We start from the raw sequence: 24,801 nt of genomic DNA on the forward strand, positions 1-24,801 counted from the left end.
CCAGCCAGTCCCAGCTGTCACAATGTTTACTCACGGTGACATCCGAGGTCATTTTCCCTCCCGCCAGCTCCCAGGAGGTGACGCACAGAGCGGGGGTCTCTGTCTGGTTTATTGGGGGCACCTACGCAGGGGTGACATGCAGGGGTGACATGGGACAAACACAGCACACGCTACGGGGTGGCCGGGCAGCGGCAGCCCCCCGAGCCCTGCGCCCCCCTCCCTGTGCGTGGGGTGACACCGCCGTGTGACACCCGGCTGTGCAGGGGGGCGCCCGGGGGCTCGGGGGACGCACGGCCCGGGCAGACGGGAAGGGGCACACGGAGCTTCCCGACCCCTCCCTCGGCCGGGACGCCGCGGGAACACGGGGGGCACACACGGACCCGCCAGGCCCCGCCCCGGGAACACGGGACGGGGGGTCCTGGCGGGGGGACACGGCGGGGACACGCACACACAGACGGGGGGCAACACGTGTGTCCCAGCGCAGCGGGACCCCCCGACACACACGTGACGTCCTGGGGACAGGACCCGGGGACACACTCGTGCACACCTGTGCACACACACACACCTGTGCACCCCCCCGCCGCCCCGGGAGGAGGAGGAGGAGAGGGAGGAGGAGGAGGAAGAGCAGCACAGTCTGGCAGTCCAGGGCAGGGGGCCCCAGGACGAGGCGGGAAAACGGGGGGGGTCCCGGTGGCCCCAAGTTCCCTCCCGGCCGCCGGCACGGAGGGCAGTGTCCATGGGGCAGCGCCGGAGCCCCGGCAGGCCAGGGCCCGGGAGGGCTCTGGGGATCCCAGGGCCCCGGGGCCGGGCGTTCTACGTCCCCACCTTCGGGGGTCAGGGGTCCCAGGGCTCTGGGTGTCCCACGTCCTGGCCTTTGGGGGTCCCACATGCTGGGGACAGGGTCCTGCAGCTCCGGGGGTCCCACGTGCTGGGCTCCGGGGGTCCCAGGGGTCCCAGGTTCCAGGGCTCCGAGGACTCTGGGGGTCCCACATTCCGGGGTTGGGGATCCCAGGGCTCCAGGACTTCCAGGGGGTCCCATGGTCCAGAGCCAGGGATCCTGTGACTCCGGGGGTCCCGGGCTGTGGCATCCAGGGCTGCCGGACGAGGGGTCCCACGTGCCGGGGTCCAGGGGTCCCACACTCCGGGGTCAGGGGTCTCAGGACTCCAGGGGTCCCACATCCTGGGGTCCGAGGGCTCTGGGGGTCCCGCGTTCCGGGGTCGGGGGTCCCGGGGCTCCGGGGGTCCCGCCGCGCCCCGGCGCTCCCATTAGCTGCCGGGGTCGGAGCAGTGTCTCTGGAGCGGGGGGGTCCCCGGGGGGGTCCCCGCGGGGGGGGGCAGCGCCCCGGGCAGGGAGCGGCGCCGCGGCGGGGGCGGCTCCAGCAGCAGCACCACGTCCGGGGGGTCCGGGGCGCGCGGGGGGCGCGGGACCTGCGGAACAGGGGGTCGGTGAGGGGAGGGGGCACCAGGGGCTGGGGGTGCCCCCTACCCCCACTACCGGCACCCCCAGTGGGTGACCCCCGTGCACAGAGGGGCTGGAGGACACGGCGACAGGCACGGGAGGGCGTACCCCAAATGTGGGGGGCTCAGGGGTGACCCCAACCCACGATGGACAGGAAGGCAAAGTGATGAACCCCAAACCAGGCACAGCCCCCGCCTGGGGGCCTCAGGGGTGACCCCAACCCACAGAGTCTGACAGGGGAGCAGCCCCAGCCCAGGAGCCCCCCGGGTCCCTCACCTGAGCGAGCGGCCGGATGGGGGTGATGGGCAGGGTGGGGGGCAGCGGCCCCGCGGGGGGCTGGTGCGGGGAGGTGACGGCGCTGTAGGCGGGGGGCACCAGCACCTGGCGCTGCAGCAGGTGCACGATGGAGGAGATGTCCGTGCTCAGCCGGGACTCCAGCCTGAGAGTGGGAGCGCGGCCAGGACAGGATGAGATGCGGGACCCCCATCCCCACCCCCAGCGCCCCCTCGGACCCCCAGCACCTGCCCCTGCACCCACCTCAGCGGGAATGGGGGGGATTCAGGTTGGCGTGAGGGGTCTCCCATTCCCCTCCCCAGTCAGGGCTCTACCGACCCCCCAAACCCCTGCCAGCCCCAGCCCTCCCCGAGCCCCCCAGGACCCCCAGCACCTGCCCGTCCCACCCATCATCCCACCCATCTCTCCGGTGGGATGGGGGGCTCAGTTTGGAGTGGGGGATTTCCCCCTCCTTCTTTTTCTGCCCAAGGTTCTCCAGACCCCTTGGCAATGGGGGGGCTTCCATGGGGTCCCACTAAGCCCCCCACAGGTGCCACCTGAGCCCCCCAGATTCACCTGTTGAGCTGTTTTTGGAGCAGATCCAAGCGGGATTCCAGGTCGGAGCGCTGGCGGCGGGTCAGGGTCGGGGGGGGATTTGGGGGGGCCCCGTGGGAACAACGGGGGAGCTCCTGGTACTGGCGGCCCCGGGTGTCACCCCAGAAACTGAAGATGTTGGAGACCCCCGAGAAGGCGCCTGGAAAAGGAGGGGGGTGAATGGGTTTGAGGGGGGGTTAAGTGAGGGGAGAGGCTGGAGGGGGATTCAGGGGACTGGAGGAGGGGTGGGGAGGGGGGCTGGGGCTTTTGGGGGGGCTCTACAGCCCTAAATAGGGAGTGGAAGATTTGGAGCCCCCCTGCCCAACCAGAGACCTCTATCCCCATCTGAGGGTGTGCAGGGGCATTTGCTGGGGGAGGGCTGGGAATGGGGGGGTTTAAGGTTTGGGGGGGCTGTAGGACCCTGAGTGAGGGGAGCAGGAGTGGGGAACCCCCACCCCATCCCCACTTTCACCTGAGAGGGCTGCAGGGGTGCAGTGTGAGATGGGGGTGCAGGGGCTGGGGAGTGAGGGGTTGCTGCAGATTTTGGGGTCTGCAGGACCCTGAGTGGGCAGGGAAGGAATGGGGGGCCCCCCAACCCCAGCTGAGGGGGGCACAGGGGAGCAGGGGCAGGTGCTGGACAGGGGATGGGCGTTGGGGTAGGGCTGGGGACAGCAGTGACAGGGATTTGGGGCATCCTCTGAGCCCCGAGTGAGGAGGGGAGCAAGGGCCCACCCTGACCCTTGCCCCCGACCCACCTGAGAGGGGGTTGCACACATCGCTGCCCTCACGCTCCTCGGGCTCGGGGGCAGCCGGGGGGGCACTGCGGAACGGGGACAGCGCGGTGGCCCCCGGAGGGGGCGCGGGGGGCTCCTCCTCGTCACTGGAGCCGCAGCTGGAGGGGCTGGGGGCGTCCCACTCGGCCGGGCCTCGGGGGGCTCCGGGGGCTTGGCCCCCCCCGCCGTCCCCCCGCAGCGCCCGGGACTCCGCGGGGCTGGGGGCCTCTGCAGGGGACAGGCTGGGGTCAGGCTGGGTCCCCGAGAGCCTGGGGTCACCCCCGGGGGTCCCGGCCCCCCGGCCCCCACCTTTCTCGGGGCGCCGGCGGAAGGAGAGCTTGCGGCGCCGGAGCCGGGAGAAGCCTCCGTCCAGCTCGTCACTGCCCGGGGAGCCGGGGATCATGTTGGTCTGCGGGGACACAGTTGGGGGGCAGAGTTGGGGGGCTGCGGGGCCCCTCCAGCTTGCTCAGATCTCTCAGACCCTCGCAATTTGCTCAGCGCCCCCTCCCTTGCTCAGGAACCCCCACCCAAAATTGCACAGAACCCCCCCAACCTGCTCAGGACCCCCAAACCTTTCTCAGGGCCCTCCTGGCTGGTTCAGAATCCCTTAAGACTGCTTGAAACCCCTCAACCTGCTCTGAACTCCTCCAGTTTCCTCAAGACTCCCAGTTTGCTCAGGACCCTCCAAATTTGTCAGAACCCCCCGCCCCAGCTTCCTTGGAAGGCCCTTTTCTGTCCAGGACCACCAATCTTCCAGGACCTCCCAGCTTGCTCAGCCGCTCCCAGTCTGCAGCCCCACTCACGTCGCGCAGGTTGAAGGTGATCTCGAGGGTGCCCCAGAAGCGGTCGGAGAACTCGGGGTACATGTCCAGCACCTCGAGCAGGTCCTCACGCAGGATCTTGTGCAGGTCGCAGTAGGTGAGCGCCCGGACGTCCGCCCGCGACTTCCCGGGCCGGGCGTGCAGGTGCAGCGGCTCCCCGAACGTGTCGTTCTTACCTGGGGGCGCAGGGGGGTCACGGGGGGTCCCTGCACTGCCCCGGCCACCCCTGGGGGTGCAGCAGCTCCCAAAGGTGTCCTCCTGACCGGGGGAACTGGGGGGGTACCCGGAGGGGAGGGGGGGCTCACATCAGGGCACCAGGGCTGGGGGAACCCCCGGGGGCTCTCAAGGTGACCCCAAAGCTGGGGGGGCTCCGGGAGGCGTAGGAGTCACTTGGCACCCCTGGGAGCCGGGGTGTCACCGGGGGGACACTCAGGTTGTGCACAGGACTAGGGGGTCCCGGGGGGTCCCCAAGAGGCGGGGGTCGGTATGCGGCTCCCCCAGCACTGGGGAGCCCCAGCATGGGAGGATCCCTCGGGAGGCAGCCGGGGTGTCACCGGGGGCTCCAGGACATGGGTGACCCCAGGACACCACAGGAGCCCGGGCGGGGGCACTGCGGGACCCCGGGTGGCGGCTGGGGGCTCACCCAGGATGGCGACGACGACGTCGCCGCGCAGGATCTCGATGGAGCCGCGGGAGATGAAGTAGAGCGCGGTGAGCACGTCCCCGGCGTGCACCAGGGTGTCCCCGGGGGGCGCGTGCGTGGTCTTGAACTTCATGGCCAGCGCCCGCAGGCAGCCCTTGGTGGCCCCCCGGAACGGGGCGCAGTTCTGCAGCAGGCTGCGGTTCAGGTGCAGGCAGATGTCGGCCTGCAGGCACTCGGGGAACCCCTTCAGCACCTGGGGGACACCGGCGGTCACAGGGGGGCACAGGGGATCGGGGGGCCCCAGGGGTTGGGGGTGTGGCAGGTTTTAGGGGTCCCAGTGGGCCCCACCGCTGGTGTAGGACCGAGTGTGCTGGAAACACTCCCTGAGGGGGGGCTGAGGGTCATGGGGGGTTCAGGGGTCCCACATGGGGTTCAGGGGTCCCATGGAGGGTTCAGGGGTCCCATGGGAGGTTCAGGGGTCCCATGGGGGATTCGGGGGTCCCACGGGGGATTCGGGGGTCCCACGGGGGGCTCGGGGGTCCCACGGGGGGCTCAGGGAGCCGGCTCTCACCGCGTTCATGTCGATGCCGTTGGTGTAGGACCAGGCGTGCTGGAAGTACTCCTCGAGGCGCTGGCGCAGCGGGTTGGGGATCTGGTGGAAGCGGATGAACTCGCGCACGCGCAGCATCTGCGTGTGGTAGCGCGCCGTGCCGGAGTACAGCCGCTGGATGATGGCAGACACGTTCCCGAAGATGCTGGCGTACATCAGCGCTGGGGGGGCAGCGTCAGAGGGGCTCTGCACCCCCAAACCCCCCAAACCTCCCCTGCCACCCCCCGGGCTGGCAGTGCAGGGTCCCCGTGTTCCCGGGTACCAGCACCGGGTGGTGGCCCAGGTGTTCCAAAGATGCTGCAGTACAGCAGTGCTGGGGGGCTGCACCCCCAAACCCCCCCAAACCCCCACTGCTGCCAGGGCTGTAGTGTGGGGTACCCATCATCATGGAGGGTGCCCATTGTCACTGGGGGTCCCCATTGTCACTGGGGGTCCCCACCACCACAGAGTGCCCCTTGTCACGGGGGTTCCCACCAGCACAGGAGTTCCCACCATCACGGGAGGGTCCCCACCATCACTGGAGTGCCCACGGTCACAGCGGTGCCCATGAGCACAGAGCTCCCACTGTCACCAGATCCCCATGACTGTGAGGGTTTCCATTGTCATGGCATCATTGTCACGGTGGTGCCAAGAGCCACCAAGATCCTGTCATCAGGGGAATTCTCCGACGCCTAAGCCCACCCGTCCCCAAGAACTGCCGAGGCCACCACTGACCATGTCCCCAAGTGCCACATCCACAGGGTTTTAAAATCCATCCACCTCTGCCATCGGCCTCTTGCCCACCTGGGCACCCCTGGGCTCGTGTCCAGCACCCCCAGGGCCTCTCCAGGTTTCCAGCCCCTCTGCACAGCCTGGGGTGTTCCATGGGGCTGGTGTGACCCACAGGTGTCCCCTGCCCATGGATGTCCCTCTGCAGAGCCTCCTGTCCCCCAGCAGAGCCACACCCCACCCGCCTGTGTCTCCTGAGGACAGGCCACAAGGTGCCCCCGATCCCTGGAGCAAAGGTGTCAAACAGGGCTGGCCCCACACTGAGCCTGGGGGTGCTTCGACAGCCCCACCGTGTGTGGGTACAGGTCCAGGTGTCACACACCCCCATGAGTGTGTCACACACTCACACAGCTCTGCACACACACACAGGCGCTCACACCCCACGGTCACTCACATCCCACAAACACGAGGCAGACGGAGAAAATTCTCTGGGAGCTGGGGCTGGGGGCCAGGCTGCCCCCCGAGCCCCCGGGGCACACACGCCTGGATGCACACAGGGGGGGTGCACACACACAGGGGGTGCACACACAGGTGCACACTCACACAGGGGTGTGCACACACGCACACTCACACAGGGGTGTGCGCACGCACACAGGTGTGGACACACACACACAGGTGTGGACACACACACACACACATACACACACAGGTGCACACTCACACAGGGGTATGCACACATGCACACTCACACAGGGGTGCGCGCACGTACACAGGTGTGGACACACACACACAGGTGTGGACACACACACAGGTGTGGACACACACACACACATACACACATGGGTGCACACTCACACAGGGGTGCGCACATACTCACGCAGGGGTGTGCACGGACACACAGGTGCACACACACACACAGGTGCACACACACACACACACACAGGTGCACACTCACACAGGGGTGTGCACACGCACACAGGTGCACACACACACACACACACAGAGGTGCACACACACACACACACACAGGTGCACACACACACACACAGGTGCACACACACACACACACAGGTGCACACACACAGGTGCACACACACACATGCACAGGTGCACACACACACACACAGGTGCACACACACGCACACAGGTGCACACACACGCACACAGGTGCACACACACGCACACAGGTGCACACACACAGGTGCACACACACACACACAGGTGCACACACACGCACACACACACAGGTGCACACACACACACACACACAGGTGCACACACACACACACACAGGTGCACACACACACACAGGTGCACACTCACACAGGGGTGTGCACACGCACACAGGTGCACACACACACACACACAGAGGTGCACACACACACACACACAGGTGCACACACACACACACAGGTGCACACACACACACACAGGTGCACACACAGGTGCACACACACACATGCACAGGTGCACACACACACACACAGGTGCACACACACGCACACAGGTGCACACACACACACACAGGTGCACACACACACACACAGGTGCACACACACAGGTGCACACACACACATGCACAAGTGCACACACACACACAGAGGTGCACACACACGCACACACACACACACAGGTGCACACACACACACACACACAGGTGCACACACACACACACAGGTGCACACACACAGGTGCACACACACACATGCACAGGTGCACACACACACACACAGGTGCACACACACGCACACAGGTGCACACACACGCACACAGGTGCGCACACACACACACAGGTGCACACACACACACACACAGGTGCACACACACACAGGTGCACACACACACACACACACACACACACAGGTGCACACACACAGGTGCACACACACACACACACAGGTGCACACACACACACACACAGGTGCACACACACGCACACAGCTCCCCACAGCCGCAGGGCCCTCCCGCCCCCGGTCACTCACATCCGATGAGCATGACGCAGATGGAGAAGATCTTCTCCGAGTTGGTGTTGGGGGACACGTTGCCGAAGCCGACGCTGGTGAGGCTGCTGAAGGTGAAGTAGAGGGCGGTGACGTACTTGTCCTTGATGGAGGGCCCGAAGCTGCCGTTGAGGGGCTTGCCGATCTGCTGTCCCAGCGCGTGCAGCCAGCCCGTGCGCTGCCCCTCCACGTTGCCGATGGCGTACCAGATGCAGGCCAGCCAGTGCGCGATGAGGGCGAAGGTGCACATGAGCAGGAAGAGCACGGCCGCGCCGTACTCCGAGTACCGGTCCAGCTTCCGCGCCACGCGCACCAGCCGCAGCAGCCGCGCCGTCTTCAGCAGCCCGATCAGCGTCGTGGTCTGGGGGAGCAGGGAGGGTCACGGGGGTGGGGGTACCCCGGGACCCACAGGAGCGCGAGGGGCGCTCCATCCTCCCTCCCCACATTGGCAGCCCCGCCAGCATCATCGTCCAGGGGACGGGAAAAAGGGGGGGCCGGCAGTGGAGAGACACCCTCAGAGCCCCAGGAGGGTGGGGGGTCCCTGCCCCAAGCCAGGCACCTCCAATCTGGGAGCCTCCCCATGCTCCAGGTGCCCCCAGGTGTGTGGGGAGGGAGGAAGGGGGGATCACCGGGTGGGACAGCAGTGGCAGAGAACTCCCACGGATCCCTGGTAGGGCAGAGGGAGCCCTGAGCCCCTGTCCCCTCTGCCCGTATCAGCCCCAGTGCTCCCAGTATCCCACCCACAGCAAAGGCAGTCTGGGAAGGACATCAGGGGCACTGGTGGTGTCCCGGCAGTGCATGTGGGACCCCCAGGCACTCCCCACGGGAGGACCCAACACCCAGGGAACAGCACCCCCACTCCAGCACCGGGACCCCCAAACAGAACCCCCAGCACCACCACAGCAGTGCCCAGCAGCGCATGGCTCCGCTGGCACCAGCACACCCTGAGCCCCCGCGTCACCTCCTCGGAGCCGGAGCCGAAGATGAGCAGGTCGAAGGGGATGGCGGCCACCATGTCGATGAGGAACCAGCCCTTGAAGTAGTGGATGGCGATCTTGGCGGGGTGGCTCACCACCTCCTCGTTGGAGTTGACGTAGGTGGTGCGGAAGTTGATGAGGATGTCGATGATGAACATGATGTCCACGATGAGGTCCACGACGTTGAGGGGGCTGCAGGAGTAGCCGCAGTGGTGGCGCTGGGCCTCCTCGGAGTCGCTGAGCAGGAAGGCGGCCGAGTAGGGGGTGAAGATGGCGGTGTAGATGACCAGCAGCAGGATCAGCCAGTCCCACACGGCCTTGAAGGGGCTGTAGTGCAGGATGGTCCAGCGGTGGATGCGCGGCGCCTGCAGCTTGTACTCGGGGAGCACATCGGCACCCAGGGACAGCACCTGGGGCAGGGGAGACGCGGGGTCGGCCCTGCACCCCGACACCCCACAGCATTCAGCCCCTCCGACCCCAACCCCAGCCACTGTGGTGCCTGGGGACGTGGGTTGGTGGCCTTGGCCATGGTGGGTCAGGGCTGGACCCAACGGTTTGAGGGGTCCTTTACAACCTCAGCAGTTCTGTGACTCTCTGAGATGAGGTGGGACCCCAGCATGGGCAAGGAAGGGTATGTGGGGGGCTGCAGGGGGAGCTGCAGGGCTCAGATCCCCGGCCTGGGGAGAGGTGGGGACGTGGGTGAGGGGCGTTGGGTCAACACTGGGCCTGACTTCCCAAAGCCAACGGTTCTGTGACTCTGGGGGGTGCAGAGGGACCCCAGCAGAGGCGATGAGGGGGTGCAGGAACACCCCCACGTGTGACCAGGGGTGCTAAGGGAACAGCTGGAGGGCACAGGGAGGACAAAGCCCCCCCACACCACAGAGCTGCCCCACAACCTCCTCCTGCCCCAGAGACACCTCCAGGGCCGTTCCCACCCCAAACACCCACAGACACCATGCCGACCTGTACCCCAACTCGCTGCCCCCCAGCCGTGGCCATCCCAGGCACGGCCCCCCTGGCATTTGGGCCTGGGGCGCACAGACCCCTCCACACTCCCCAGAGCCCTTGCAGAACCTCAGGGACCCTTGCAGAGCCTTGGTCATCTTTGGGGGTGTCTGGGGGGTGGTCCACAGAGTCCATCACCACACGCAGACCCACGACAAGGGTGAGAGGTGACAGGGGTGACCCATGGCCCCCCCATCCTGTGCCCCACAGGGGTCACAGCCTCCCTTCTGCCCTGCAGGGGTCACGGTCCCCCTGCACCCCCTGGGGGTCCCCTTGTCCCTCCATGCCCATCGTGGGGCTCCATCTGCTGCACCACAGGGAGGGGATGGGTACTATCCCCCCCCCGCCCCATCAGCCCCCCAACCCCGAGGGCACCACTGGGGGCCGGGGTGACCCCATCATGCAGAGCCAGAGCTTTATGTAACCCCCAAACCCTCCCGAACAGCCTGACACAGGACACAGCCTGAGGCCCCACAGCCACCGCCAGGTCAGGGTGGGCACAGTGCCCCCCGTGCGGCACCCCCGCCCCCCTGGCCAGCCCCCGGGTGCAGGGGGGGCGGTACCGGTACCTTCTCCTCCTGTCCGTGCCCGGTGCCATCGCGGCGGAGCCCCAGGCAGGCGCTGCAGAGGGGCACCCTGAGCATGGGGCAGGGCCCGGGGGGCGGCCCGGGCGGGGGGCGCGCAGGGGAGGCACCCGGGAACTCCTGCAGCAGCTGCAGGAGCGCGGGCAGCATCCTCGGGGGGGGCGGCAGGGGTCAGCCCCCGCCGGCCCGTGCGTGCCAGGGACCCCCGCACCCCGGCCCGGCGCCCATTGTGTGCCCCGGGAGCCCCGGCAGCAGCGGGGACCCTCGGTGGCGGCGGGGACCCTCGGTGGCGGCGGGGACCCTCGGTGGCGGCGGGGACCCCCGGCGTGGCGCGCCAGCCGCGCTCCGCCAGAGCAGACAGGAATTATTGGGGCGGAAATTTTTCCCAGGCTGCTCCGCTGCTGCTGCCACGGCCACGGCCAGGGCAGCCCGCCCGGCCCCCCAGCACCCCCGGCCTCCCCGCACGCCGCGACACGCCGCGACACGCCGCGACACGCCGCGACACGCCACAGCGGGGACGCCGGGTGGCTGCAGGGACCGCGGGCGACACAGCCCGGGGTGGGACCTGTCCCGACCCCTGAGGGCACCCGGGCACCCCAAGGGCGCCAACACCTGCTCCAGGTGTCGGGGGGGGGAGAGGCAATGAGCAGGGAGCCAGGGCCACACACCCTGTCAGCACACACGGCAGGGACACGCGGGGGACACACCGGGGACACGCCGGGGACATGCCGGAGACGTCCCCCCACCCATGCAGTGCCCACAGGCTGGGATGTGGTTCCCATCCTGCTACTGCAGCCAAAACATGGCCCCCACTGCCACAGCCCCTCCCGGGACACAGGCCCTGTCACCTCTGTCCCCAGGTGCTCGGTGGCCTCGGTGGCCTGCGGGGCAGTGGGAACAGCCATACGGTGATGGGATATGCAGGGCTGGGAACACACGGTGACACTGCTGGGGCACAAGGTGATGGCACTGGGACACGCAGTGACATGCGGTGACACGGGCACACAGTGCCAGGACATGCGGTGACACACAGCGGCAGAGGCACACAGTGCCAGGGACACGCAGTGATGGCACTGGGACACACGGTGATGGCGCTGAGACACGTGGTGACAGTGCTGGGACACACGGTGACACGCGATGACAGCACTGGGACACACGGCAGCTCCTGCGTCACAGCCGCCACCCCCACGCGGGGGATTCCCGATGCCACCCGTGTCCCCACGCGCCGTGTGACAGAGGGACGAGGACACACGTGGCCTGTGAGCAGGGGGTCCCAGTTCCCACCCCCTTCCGGGGGGCTGCACCCCAACACCCCCCACGTGTGCCAAGCGCGTTCCCCTGGGGGTGTGACGGGTGCCACGGGGGCCCTGGGGACACGGGGGGTGGCAGGAGGCCGGGGGTGTCCCCAGGGGGGTTCTGGCGGGGGTCCCAGCCCCCGCAGCCCCCCTGGCCGCGGTGTGAGCGGGGGTGGAGGGGCGGGGGGGCCGCGGGGCCGGGGGCGGCTCCAGCCACCAGCCGCTCCTGCCGCTAAATTTATCGCAGCTGCCACGGCAAAGTGGGACAAATCCCGGCCCGCGGCGGAGGGGGCGGGGGTCCGGGGCCGGCAGAAGGCCCCAGGGGCACAGGGGTCCCGCCGTCTATGGGGAGAGACCCCGGGCCCCCCACCCGCTCCTTCCCCGACCCGTGTGGCCCCCGGGGACTGGGGGGGACCCAGACCCCACCTGGACTCGCCCCCCACCCCGTGACCCCTAACTGGGGACCCCCAGCCCCACAGGAAACTGGGGAGGGGTGGATGGCACAGGAGAATGCCACGACCCCACCCAGTCACAGCCCCCCAAAATACACCCTCAACGCATCAGCCCCACAGATACACCTGTCAAACCCCCCAAAATACACCCCCAGCGCATCAGCCCCACAGATACACCTGTCAAACCCCCCAAAATACACCCCCAGCGCATCAGCCCCACAGATACACCTGTCAAACCCCCCAAAATACACCCCCAGCGCATCAGTCCCACAGATACACCTGTCAATGCCCCCAAATACACCCCCAGTGCAGCCTGTGCCAGTCCCCGGGGGCCAGCGAGGGGCGAGGGTCTGTCCTGGCATCCCCCTGCCTCTGCCAGCCCCTCGCACACTCGGGGGGACACGCAGGGGTGACCCTCGTCCGTGGGGGCTCCAGCCCCCAGCCCAGCATGTCCCCCAGCCACGGGGACAGCCCTCAGCCCCCCGGCCCCCCGTGCCAGCAGGGCTCGGGGGTGCCATGAGGAGAGGTCGGGGACACCTCCCCTCCCCCCAGGCACAGGTGGGACCCCCACCCCTGGCGCCTGTGTCAGGACAGGGCCGATGTGCGGCCACATCCCGACGCCCCCCGGGCTCGGTGCCACCCCCCGGCCCGACACCCGTCAGTCACGGTGACACAGATGGCGGCGGTGCCGGTGACACGTTCAGCAACACTCGACGACACGTCCCGCCCTGGTGACGCGTCCCCGACACCTGCGGTGACACCGCCACCCCCCGCCCCCCCCGGGACACCCGGCGCCGCACCTGCCGCGACCCAGACACCTGCGCCCACGGCGCACCCCAAATACCGGGACAGGCCCGGCACCCCCGGGCACAGACAGCCCCCACAACACCCTGATTTACCCCTGCACCCCCCGGTGCACTGACACCCCCTCTGTCACTGCCCGGTCCTGGCCTCCCTGCCCGTGGCCCCCAGCAGGCCCCCAGCACCCGGCAGGGACCCCCACCCCTGCTCCGGCAGGTACCCTACGGTGCCAGACCCCCAACACCGGCCCCAGGAGGTGCCCCACAGCCACAGAGCCCCAGATCCTGCCCCAGCACCCACAGGCACCCAACACTCACCCTGGCAGGTACCCCACACCTGTCTGGGTACCCCACACCTGCCTGGGTACCCCACACCTGCCCTGACACAGGCCCTGGCACCCACCCAATGCCCCAGCAGGGTCTAAGACCCCCAGATCTCACTGAACACTGACACCCACCTTGTCACTGACCCTGAGACGCTGGGACCCCCGGGGACACCTCCAGCCAGGCAGACATGGACCCCCCATGACATCCCTGTCACCTTGCAGGTGTCACCCAGCGTGGTCACCACCGGGGCAGCACCGCCTATCAACCAGGTGACACCAGGCCACTGTGGGGACACCCCGACACAGGAGACACCCCAACAGTACAGACACCCCGACGCTGGGGAACCCCCCACTCTCCCCCTGCCCGCACTGCTGTCCCCCAGGGTGGCATCGGGGTACTCACGGCGCTGAGCTGCGGTGTCGCAGCACCCTCGGGACCCCCCGACATGGGCACAGGGGACACAGGGCCACCCTGCGCGGGCAGCGACAGTGGCACCCGCTGCCTGTGGCACCCGTGGCACGGTGGGGGACAAGCCCCGTGACAGGGTGACGTCCCTGTGGGATGGGGTGACGTCCCTGGGGGGCGGTGCGCCCGCCCCAGCTCCGACCCCTACATGGTGACGCTGGCACTGGCCCACACCCACCCCAAAGCCACGGGCCACTGGCAAGGGCTACGAGGACACCTGGGACACACTGGGGACACCTGGGACAAAGCAGAGACCACATCTGGCCACAGCACAAGCCACCATGGCACAGCTGCACACAGCACTGGGCCTGGCCACGGCACTGGGTGGGCAGTGGGGACCCATCGGGGATTGTGGCCCCCAACCCCCGGAGGGCACCAGGGGCCCCCAGATGCCCCTGGACCCCCAGAGTCACCCACCACGACCACCAGTGCCCCCCCTACTCCAAGCGGGGGGCACCCCCGGTACCCCGCACCCACTGATGGTGGGTGAGCCACAGGAGGCACCTCCCCAAGCTGGGAAGACTCCAGGCCCCCCCGGGCCCCCCAGCCCCCCCGCAGCCATCTGCGACCCCCAGTGCCATCCCCCCGCTCAGTGTCTCCCATCCCGGCGTGGGGACACCCCCGGGACCCCCACACCCACCCATGGCAGGATAAATCGCGGGTTCCCGTTCCCGCCGGGGGGGGAGACCCCCCCCCGCGAAAGTCCCGGGACCACCAGACCCATCCAAACACTCTGGCCACGAGCCCGGTGCCCGCCCCCTTCCCCCCCTCTCGGCATGGGGACACCCCCGGGTCCCTGTGCCCGCGTGCTGCGGGACGACAGCGGGACCCCGCTCCCTCCGCGGGGGACCCTCAGCGCCCCCCGGTGCCTCTCACATCCCCCCCGGTGCCTCTCAGCGCCCCCCGGTGCCTCTCAGCGCCGCCTGCCGCGACCACCGCTGTCCCCACCGCCCCCTCCCCTCCACCGCGGCAAGGGGACACCCCCGGGGAGCTGTGCCCGTGCACAGGGAAAGGACAGTGGGACCCCGTTCCCCCAGCGGGGAACCCCTCCCCAAAACCCCCAGATCCCCCCAGTGACCCCCCAGAGCCCCCAGATCCCCCTGGTGCCCCCCCGCCCCCCGGTCCGTTTCGCCCATGCCGGCGCGGGGACGCCGCCGGGACCCCGAGCCCGGGTCCGAACCGAGCGTCCCATTTCCCTCTCGGTGAGGACCCCGCGACCCCCGGGCCCGCCCGGTCTCCCCGTGCCCCCCGCACCGCCGCGATGCTCCCCCGGCCCCCCGTACCTCCTGTGCCACCAGGCTGGACACCCGCACGGCCCGCCGGACCCGGTCCCGCCGCTCCCCGTCGGGGCGGTCGCCGCTGTCGCGCCGCGCCGGGGCCATGGCCGCGCTCCGGGGGTCCCCGCGCCCCCCCGCCGCCCCCCGGCCCTGCGCGCGGCAGATGGAGCGGGGCGGGACCCCCCGAGTCCCCCCCGCCGCTCGCCCCCCGCCGGGCCCCCCCGGCTCCAGCCGTCGCCACTCCCCGGAGGAGGGACCGGGAGCGCCCGGGAACGGCCCCGCGGGGACACCGGGGCGAGGTGGGGCACGGGGCCCGCGGAAGCCGCGTCTCCTCTGCCTGCTCCTCTGCCACCCCTTCCCGCTGCCAGCTGGCGCCTGCAGCCCCCACGCCCCAGAAGGGATCCCCCAAGTGTGACTCGCGCAGCGCTGTCAGCGGCGGGATGGGCACGGGGGTGATGACGGGAACGGGGACAGCGATGGTGGGGACAAGGACAGTGACGGGGACAGGGACAGTGACGGTAGCGGTGAGCTGGCCCTGGCAGCCCCGGCTGATTCACGGCTCCCGGTGTCCCCATGTCCCTGGCCACTGCCCAGCCCTGGCAGTGCCCCACGGCTGCGCCCCGCCCGGCCCCTCCGAGCACCCCCAGCGCCAAGGAGAGGGACCTGGCGGGCAGCGCCCTCGCCCACCCAGCCGGCGCCAGCGGGGCCGGGACCGGCAGGACTCGTCCCGGCAATGGGGGTCCTTGGTGTCCCCAACCCGCCCCCAAGAGCCAGTGATGTGACCCCGGTGACCCGCCCCGGCTGGTGGCACCGCCGGGTCCCCACACACCCTGAGTGGGTGTGGGGTCGCCCAGCCCTATCCTGCCCCACCCAGGGATCCCCTCCAGAACAGACCAGGAGTCGCCGAGGGTCGCGTGAGCCGTGGGATGCCACGGCCACCCCAGCTCCACCAGGGCCCTGTCACTGGTCATTGTCACCCAGGGCACGGTGACACGGACGGGCGCTTGGCCCCGGCCCTGCGGGTGAATCACGGAGCCGCTCCAGGGACACCCTGTCCCCCAGCGCCACCGGCCCGAGAGGCTTCGCCGTGCCCGAGCCGGGGACACCCCCACGCCCCCGGCTCCCGCGTCCCTCGTGTCCGTGTCCCCGGTTCTGCCCGACTGCACAGCCGGGGCACCCCGAGACCCCCTCGCCAGTGCCGGGGGGCAGAGCCCGCCCCGGTGATCGCAGCCGGTTCCCCCGTGGCCCCTCATGGCCCCCGTGGCAACGGCGGGGCCAGGGGAGCGCAGCGTCACCCCTGGCGGCACAATTAATCACGGCCGAGGCAATCAAGAGATCCCGTGAGGATCTGCAGGGGTCGGGGATGCGGAGGGAGGGGGGTGCCACCCCATCGAGGGTCCCCCCACCCCACTGAGGGCCCTGCGGCTGCTCCAGCACCAGCACGGGGAGCGCCCGGAGCCCCGGCAGCAGGGCCCGGAGCTCCAGGAGGGGCCGGTGCTCCCCACGGGGCTCCCTCACGTGTGCGGGCAGGTGCGGGCCCGGGGGACCCCCGGGGCTCGGGCAGATGCGCCGGGGCCGCTCCGTCCCCGCCAGCTGCCGGGGACCCCGGGGACAGCCCCGGCCGGGGCCGCGCGGGAGGCCCGGGGACACCGCGGGGCGGGACAGGCAGCGGGTCCCCATCCCGCACAGCCCTCCGGGGATGCCCGGGGCCGCCGGCCCCCCCCCGGATCATTAGCGGAGGGAAATCAGGGTGTAATTAAGCGGCGCCTCCTGCTCCCGCGGCAGATGGCGGTTACACAACGGGCCGCGGATTAGCGGCCGCCGCCAGTGCCAGGCACCCGCCAGGCACGGCACCGGGCCGGGGGGCGCCGCGGCACCGGGCCGGGGGGCGCCGCGGCACCGGGCCGGGGGGCGCCGCGGCACCGGGCCGGGGGGCGCCGCGGCACCGGGCCGGGGGGCGCCGCGGCACCGGGCCGGGGGGCGACGCGGCATCCGGCCGGGGGGCGCCTCCTGCATCTCGCTGGGAGCCCCCTGGGGACTGTCCCGGTCCCGACTGCCCCCGGCCACGGCACCCACTTCACCTGAATACCGTGGTCACGAACCCTCGGCCAGTTTTGGGCCAGACCCCCCAGCACCACCGAGCCACCTTGGCACTGCCCGGCTGCCTCCAGCACAACCGGGTCACTTTGGCACCACCTGGATGCTTCTGGCATCACCCGGACACTTTGGCACCGCTCGGCCACCTCCAGCACCGTACATCCCCTCCAGCACTGCCTGGACATCTTGTCACTGCTCAGACACTTTGTCACTGCTCGGCCATCCTGGCACAGCCTGGCCACATCATCACCGAATCTGCCGGGACGCCTCGGTACAACCCTCTCTGCCCCACAGGCCACCTCTGGCACCCCCTGGCACCCCCAGCACCCCCCAGTCAGCTCAGCCCTGCCCAGCCTGGGGCCCTCCACAGCCCCCAGGGTGTCACCTGTGTCACCTGTGTGACCTGTCCCGGTCCGGGTCTCACCTGCGTGACCTTCTCGGTGACGTTGTGCGTGCGGTCGCGCAGTTTGGTGGGGGCGATGATGGGGCGGGGGGCCGGGGGCGGGGCCAGGAGCCCCCCGGGCTGCAGGTCCATGAAGTTGAGGGTGATCTGGGGGATGCGGCCGATGGCCCGGAACCGCGCCAGGTCCGAGTCCGACGTGGAGTTGAGCAGCGCGCTGCGCACGGCGGCCACCGCGCCTGCGGGGACACGGCGTCACCGCGGGCCCCACAGCGGGGCACTGCCACCGCGGCTCACAGACCCTGCACCCCCAGGGCAGCTCCCACAGCCTCCCGGGGCTCTGGGGCAGGGGTCCCATGGTCCCTGGGGGGGTCCCACAGCTCCCAGGGTTGGGGTCCCACAGCAGTTTCAGGGAATGTGGAGCCCCGGGGCAGGGGGAGGCCCCCAGCCGTGTGCCACCTGCAGAGCTGCTCTCAGTTACCTTTAATATCATTATAATAATTGTCTCTTATCTTAATACGCTTAACGAGCTCTGGGGCCAACGAGGTGATCCCCGAGGTGATTCCCAGGGTGATTCCACGCTGTGGCTCAGTGTGCCTGAGGGGGCTGCGGGAGGGGCTTGGAGGGTCTTGGTGGTGGATGGGGGGTTCCCTGCTAGCCCCAGGCGCTGCTTTGAGGCAGGGGATGGGGGTCACCAGGGTCCCCAGCTGTGGCTGCCCCAATGTCCCCAGAACCGATGGCCGTACCGGTGCTGGAGCCGCGGTGCAGGCCAGCGCCGGCACTGGCGTGGCGGCCGTGGCAGCGCTTGTCCCCGTCACCCTTCATGGCCTCGATGTCATCGACCGACGACGCCCGGCGCAGGCTGCGGAGGCTCTCCCGCGACCGGCGCTCCCGGGACCGGCTCCTGGCCAGGCTGTGGTTGGCAAAGGCCAGCGCCAGGCGCTCTGCCCGCGGGGACGACTGCGTCACCGGCGGCTCGGTGTCCCCCATCAGCGCCGCCTCGTCCTCAGGACGGTCCCCAGCCCCAGGCTCCAGCGAGGATGAGGCGTCCTCAGGGCCGGAGTCACTGGCAGGCAGGGCCAGGTCCATGGCCAGCGGGTCCATGACCCCCGGGTCCACCACCACCACGTCCGGCGGCTCCGGCGGCTCCGGGGGCAGCGACTGCCGGCTGCCCGTGAGCGCCAGCAGCTTCAGCCGCAGGGACCGGCTGCGACCTGGGGGGACAGGACTGGGGTCAGGGTCCAGCCCCAAATCCCCACCACGGTGCTGCCTCAGCCAGGGGATCAGCTGCATGCTGGCAGTCAGGGCTGGGGTCAGGAGCAGGGTCTGACCCCCCTCCCCATGGCACTGCCCGCTCTCCCCACGTGCCCTATAGCAGCACCTGGGTCATGGGGTCAGCAGGACATGGGCTGACACCAGCCCGGTGGCACTGACCCCACTCCCCCTGCAGGAACCCAGCAGGAGGGTGTGACCCCCTGTCCCTGTGCCACCTGGAGGTGACCTGGTGTCCCTGTCCCCCCATACCTGCAGGGCCCCAGGGGGCCGGGGTGACCCAGTGGTTGGTGCTGGGGGTCGGGGCCTCCCCGGGCTCAGGCTCCCTCACGGCCTCGAAGTTGAGGATGAACATGATGACGGTGCCATCCTCGTTCTTCACTGGCACCACGTCCACCATGCACGGGAAGGAGCTGCCTGTGGGGAGGGGGGGACAGTGACATGGGGGGATGGCACCCCCACCTGGGAGGGCACCCCTGTCTGGCTCCAAACACCCAGGGAGACACTGCCCCTGTCCCTGCTGGGCACCCCCTCCTCCCCTGAACCTCCCAGGGACCCACTCCTGGGGATGTTCCCTCCTGCCCCCCACCCTGGGGATCACCCCCGTCTGCCCCCCTGAACACCGACTCCACCACACAGCCCCTCTGCAGCTGCTCCACAGGGGGAAACTGAGGCACGGAGGGGTGGGGGTGTCCCCTTTCTCCCCCCAAGTGTCGTGAGCATGTCTGTGCGTGGGCAGCGGGCCGGGGGGGCACGGGGCTCTGGGGGTGCCGGGCAGGGTTAAGCCGCTCAGAACTCGTTAACAGCTGTGGCGTTAATCCGGTGCCACAGCTGGGGCGGGGGGAGCCGGGGTGGTCAGGGCAGCCCGGGGCAACCTCTGGGGGATGGGGGGGGGCACCCTGCTCCCCCCGGCACCCCTCACCCTAAGGGGACCCCGGGGGGGGACACGCGTCGATGACGCCAGGGGGACACGTGGGTGACGCCAAAGCAGCGAGTCCCCCCCGGCGGTGTCCCCCCGGCTGGCGCCGGGCCCGGCAGCCTGGCACGGCGGGTGCCAGCTGGCACCGTCCCTGTGCCCGTGCCCGCGGCGGGGGGATTCCCTGACGCACGTGGGGCCGTGGGCTGGGGGCCAGCACCGGGTGGCTCAGGGTGGCCCCAGCCTTCCGTGGGGTCCTCGCCGAGCCACCGCCCGAGGGGATTAGTGCCACTGACACGAGGCCACTGCCATCGCTGGCTTCATCCACCCCCGCGGGAATCCAGGGCCCTCGGGCCGAGAGCTCTGGCCCTCTCAGTCCAGCTGCCTGAGGGGGGCTGGTCCCGGGGCGGGGGCGATGGGGGGACCCAGAGGTGCAGGGGGCAGCAGAAGAAATGGGGGCACCTCTGGGGTGGGGGCAATGGGGGCACCGCAGAGGCAGAGCTGCAGCCTGCACTGCAACAGGACCTGCCCCCCTTGCCCCCCTCACCCTAAGTTCACCTCCCACCTCCAGAGCTGTGCCCCAAATCCGCCCTGCACCCCCACACTGCACCCCCAGGACCCGCCCCCTGTGACTGCCAGGGGGCACCAGGACTCCCAAAGCAGGGGGGACCCCCCCTGCCCCTCATCCCCGCATCCCCCACCGCAGCCACTGCCCTGGGACCCGCAGCCCTGCACCCCCAGGCTTGCAGCCAGGCTGGGGACACCCCTGTGGCACAGGGGACACCCCCACACCCCGCAGTGTCTCAGTGACAAGGCCCCACTCTCGCTCCTCCGGGCCCTTGGCCCTGCACCAACACCGGGGGCCCCACACAGGGGGACCCCAAAGGCCACAGCAGCAGTTGGGGACCCCTCCCTGTCCCCCATCCAGCCCGGGGTCCCTGGGGTGTCCCTAAGGGGACACAGGTGCCCCACGGGCGTTGTGACCTCCCCGCGTCCCCGGCACCATAAACAACACGTCGCAAAGACAAATGGTTGCAGCAGCGGCGGCGGCGCGGCGGCTCCACGGCTCCACCACGGCTCCACCGCGGCTCCACCGTGGCTCCAGGGACCAGGACACAGCACTGGGGACTGGGACACGCCAGGGGCTCGGGGTGGGGGCTGCAGGGGGGCAGTTGGCACCACAACACGATCCCGAGGGCGCCCGTGGAACGGCAGCGACACCAGGAGCACCGGGGATGCCGGAGCCACTGGCAACAAGGTCCCTGCCCCACAGTGCCTGGGGGTCCCTGTGCAGTGGGAACCCCCCCAGTACCCCCCATGCCAGCCTCACAGGGGCTGGTAGCACCAGCATGGTGGGATGGGGAGGAGACACCGGGGTGGCACCACTGCAGCCCCCGGGGCCAGCACCCACCGCAGCAGCCTCCGGCCAAGGCGCCCATCAGTGGGAGCAGGACAGCCCAGGTCCGGGGCTAACCCTGCCAAGGGTCCCGCCCCTTATCCCAGGGGACAGCCGGTCCCCACGGACTGCCCCTGTCCCACAGCACCCCCAGAGCCCTCACCACACTTCCCCATGGGCCTCACAGAAGCTTCCAAGGGCTGGCAGAGGCTGGAACCCCTCATCACTTCTGGGAACCCCCTGTGCCACCTCTCCCTGGCAGCACTCAAGGGCTGGTAAGGGGTGAGACCCCACACCGCTAGGGTGTGGGGGTCTCTGGGGACCCAAGGAAGGCCCCAGGAAGGAGCCTCATTTCCCCCACCCCTCTGGCACAGCCGGTGGCACCTGGCAGGCTAATCAGTGTCACCCTAACGAGGGCTCGACACAGGCTCCCACAGTGTCCCACAGCCCCTGCCACTGCACAGCGCAAAGGGCACTGGGGCACGCCAGGCACGGCAGCAGGACGAGGGTCCCAGGGCACGAGTGGTGCCTCTGGCCCCAGCCCGCCTCCCAGGGCTCCTGAGGCCACGGTGGCTCTGTGTGGCGCTGTGGCCACGCCGGCAGCTGGCACCGGCTTTGTTTACTCCAGCACCGGAACCGGGGCCGTGTGCCCAGAGCTGGGACAGCTGTGGTGACAGCCGGGACACCTGGCACTGGCACGAGGCCACGGCGAGGGGAAACAGCAGCACTACCAACGCGGGGAGCCAGCTCTGCGGGGCACAGGGGCCCCCGGGATGTCACCTGCACGGTCATTCCACACCCCCACAGCGATGGCGGCACTGTGGCACCCGATGCCAGCTCAGCCCACTCCTCCTTGTCCCTGCTCCAGGTGACACAGCGCCCCTGCATCCGCCATCACCCTCTGTGGGGATCACTGCACCCCACAGCCCTGGGCCCACACGTGGCTCCCTGGGGCCACCACGGCACCAGGAAGGGTTGAGGACTCGCAGGGGCCAGTCTGGAGCCACCAGAGCCAGGCTCGCAGCCTGCTGGGAGCCATCACGGCTCTGGAGAGCGCTGCGAACCCCCGCGGGTGGCAGAGCCCTTGGGCTCCCACCTGTGCCAACAGCTCCTGCCACCCAGGTCTGTCCCCAAGCCTGCTGTCCCCCTGTCCCCGCTGTCCCTGCCCGCGCGGGGTCCGTACCATCCTTGCGGTAGAAGCAGATCTCCACCTTGCGCTCCTCGGCGCCCAGCAGCGCCTGGGCGATCTGCGCGGCGGCGCGGCGCTGCGTGCGGGGCCCGTGCAGGAAGTCGCAGGTGCTGGGCTGCTGCATCACCTCGGCCCGCGAGTACCCGCAGAGCCGGCAGAACCCCTCGTTGCAGTAGATCACGGCGCAGTTCTCCACACGCGCGTTCCCGATGATGAACTTGCGGCCTGGTGGGAGATGGGATGGGCGGGTCAGGCCAGAGCACCCCGGGCCCTGCAGCCCATGAGGAGCCTCCTCTCCATCCCTCCATCCCTCCATCCATCCAGCCATCCATGGCTCTGGGTTTCCCAGGAACGAGAACTTCATGAGTCATCCTGCTCGCTCCCCAGAGACCCCCTAAGCTGGTGGCGTCACCACCATGGGGACTCCAGAACTGTTGGGATTGCACCGTCACAGGGACCCCATAACCCCATAACCACCCAGCACTGCAGGGACCCAACCACCACAGACACCTCACAGGGACCCCACAACAGGGACCCCACAGCAGCAGGGCCTCTGGGACCCCGAGCAGTGCAGGGACTCATCACCATGGAAAGCCCCACAACTGCAGAGCCCCCTTAGGGACACCACGGGGACCATGGGGACCCTGGGATCCCCCCCATCACTACACCCTGAGAGCAGCGGCTCAGCCAGGCCAGACCCCCCGACCACAGCCTGTCCCCCTGCAGGGTGACACCCCCCAGCCCAACCCATGGGGCGGCATTCCCCCCACATCACTGCCCTGTCTCAGTCTGGGGGATGCTCGGGGACCCCAGAGAAGTGCTGGGAACCCCCAGACTGTTCAGTCCCCCAGACTGTTCAGTCCCTGTTCAACCCTCCATTCTGCCAGGTCTCCCTGCACCAGCTGCTGGGCAGTGCGGTGGGGGGGCACAGGCCAGGTGGAACCCCCAGTCCTGCAGCAGCCTGGGCTAGTGGGGGAGACTCCACACCTCAGGGACTGTGGGGAAGCCCCAGGGAGAGAAAGGGGCTGCTGAAGGACAGGGTGGGCAGTAATTCCCCACTGACCAGGCTCGTCCCTATCACCCCATTCCCATCACCCCAATCCCACCTCGAGCTGGGGGCTCCTGGACGCCAGGGAGAGCAGCGTCCCTCCCAGCTGGGCTTGTCCCTGTCACCCCAAACCCACCCAGGGCCACAGTCCCCTCACTCCCTCCCACCGCTGGTATTCCTCGGTGTCTCCCAGTCCCCTCCCCGGGCACTCCCCCCGCGGGGCTCCCCCTCGGGCCCCCTGGGTCCCGCCCCGGGTCCCCCCGGCTCCCCCCGCCCCCGGCGCCCCCCACTCACTCTGCCCCTCGAACTTGCGGATGATGGTGTCCAGGAAGGTGTTCTGGGGGGCGACGTGCCCCCGCCGCACCGGCATCGTGCCGGGCCCATGGGCAGCGCCGGCGGGGCGGGGGGGCCGGGGCCGGGGGGGCCCGCGCCGCGGGGGGTCCCGCTGCCCTTGAGCCAAGGACGGCGCCGCGCCGGGGGGGCCGGGGGACCGGGGGGGCCCTCCCCGGCCCGGGGCCGCGGGGCCGGACCCCGCCCGCCCCGGTGCGGAGCTGCGGGGCCGGGGGGGCCGGGGCGGGGAGCCGGAGGGGCGGCGGGGCCGAGCCCCCCCGCGCTACCCGCCCGGTGCGCGCCGCGCCATCGGCCTTATTTAGTCACGGAGCGGCCGGGGGGGACCGAGCCCCCGCCCCGCGCGCTCGGCGCCGCTCGGAACAGGTCGGAACGGTTCGGCTCCGTTCGGAACGGCTGCGCTGAGCTGGGCTCGGCTGCGCTCGGCCGGTTCGGTTCGGCGGGGTTCGGCCCGCTTCGGATCGGGTCGGGTCGGGTCGGCTGGGTCAGCTCGGCCCGGCCCGGTTCGGCTGAGCTCGGGCGGGTTCGGCCGGGTTCGGAGCGGTTCGGCTGGGCTGGGTTCGGCTGTGCTCGGCTTCACCGTGTTCGGCGGGGCTCGGCTCGGTCCGGCCCCGTTCGGCTGGGCTGGGGCGGGCGCGGCCCGGCTCGGGCGGGCTGGGCTCGGTCCGGCCCGGTTCGGCTCGGTTCGGGCGGGTCGGTGCGCTCGGCCCGGCCCGGCGGGCGCGGCGGGCGCTGCGTGTTGACAGCGGGCCCGGGGCGGGGCCAGCGCGGGCGCAGCCAATGGCCGCGGGGGGGCCCGGGGACCCCCGCCCCGCCCCGCCCGGGGGCGCCCGCCGCGCCCCTTGGCCCCGCCCCGGCCCGGCCCCGCCCCCAGACCCGCCCACACCCGCCTGGCCACGCCCCCTTCCCGGGATCCCCGCAGCACCCCCGACCGACCCCCGACACGGGGGGACACCCCGGTGCCACCCCCCCTGTGCAGCGAGGCCACACGGCCGGGCAGGTGGGACACAGGGACACGGGGACACGGGGGCATGGACACCTGGGGACACCGGGACCCAAGAACACAGGAACA

The 24,801-nt window shown here is 70.2% G+C and overlaps 1 protein-coding gene across 2 annotated transcripts; it reads right to left on the bottom strand.

The window, feature by feature from the left end:
• Nucleotides 1-91: 91 nt before the first annotated feature.
• Nucleotides 92-23,828, bottom strand: KCNH2 (potassium voltage-gated channel subfamily H member 2). 2 transcript variants are annotated; one of them, XM_063418283.1, is made up of 16 exons: nt 23,676-23,828; nt 22,328-22,558; nt 19,085-19,249; nt 18,307-18,774; nt 17,585-17,799; nt 8,843-9,268; nt 8,088-8,242; nt 7,864-7,949; nt 5,135-5,334; nt 4,564-4,816; nt 3,903-4,096; nt 3,409-3,508; nt 3,082-3,327; nt 2,309-2,486; nt 1,736-1,898; nt 92-1,428 (listed from the first exon to the last, which is right to left on the bottom strand). In XM_063418283.1, exons 1-16 carry the CDS (start codon nt 23,749-23,751, stop codon nt 1,267-1,269), a joined length of 3,318 nt encoding a protein of 1,105 aa, XP_063274353.1. In that variant the 5' UTR covers nt 23,752-23,828; the 3' UTR covers nt 92-1,266. The 2 variants fall into 2 exon arrangements, with proteins under 2 accessions (XP_063274353.1, XP_063274343.1); XM_063418273.1 differs by having other exon boundaries at nt 7,864-8,242.
• Nucleotides 23,829-24,801: the final 973 nt, after the last annotated feature.

The sequence above is a fragment of the Prinia subflava genome, chromosome 1 (assembly GCF_021018805.1).
Source record: "Prinia subflava isolate CZ2003 ecotype Zambia chromosome 1, Cam_Psub_1.2, whole genome shotgun sequence".
NCBI classification, from domain to species: domain Eukaryota; kingdom Metazoa; phylum Chordata; class Aves; order Passeriformes; family Cisticolidae; genus Prinia; species Prinia subflava.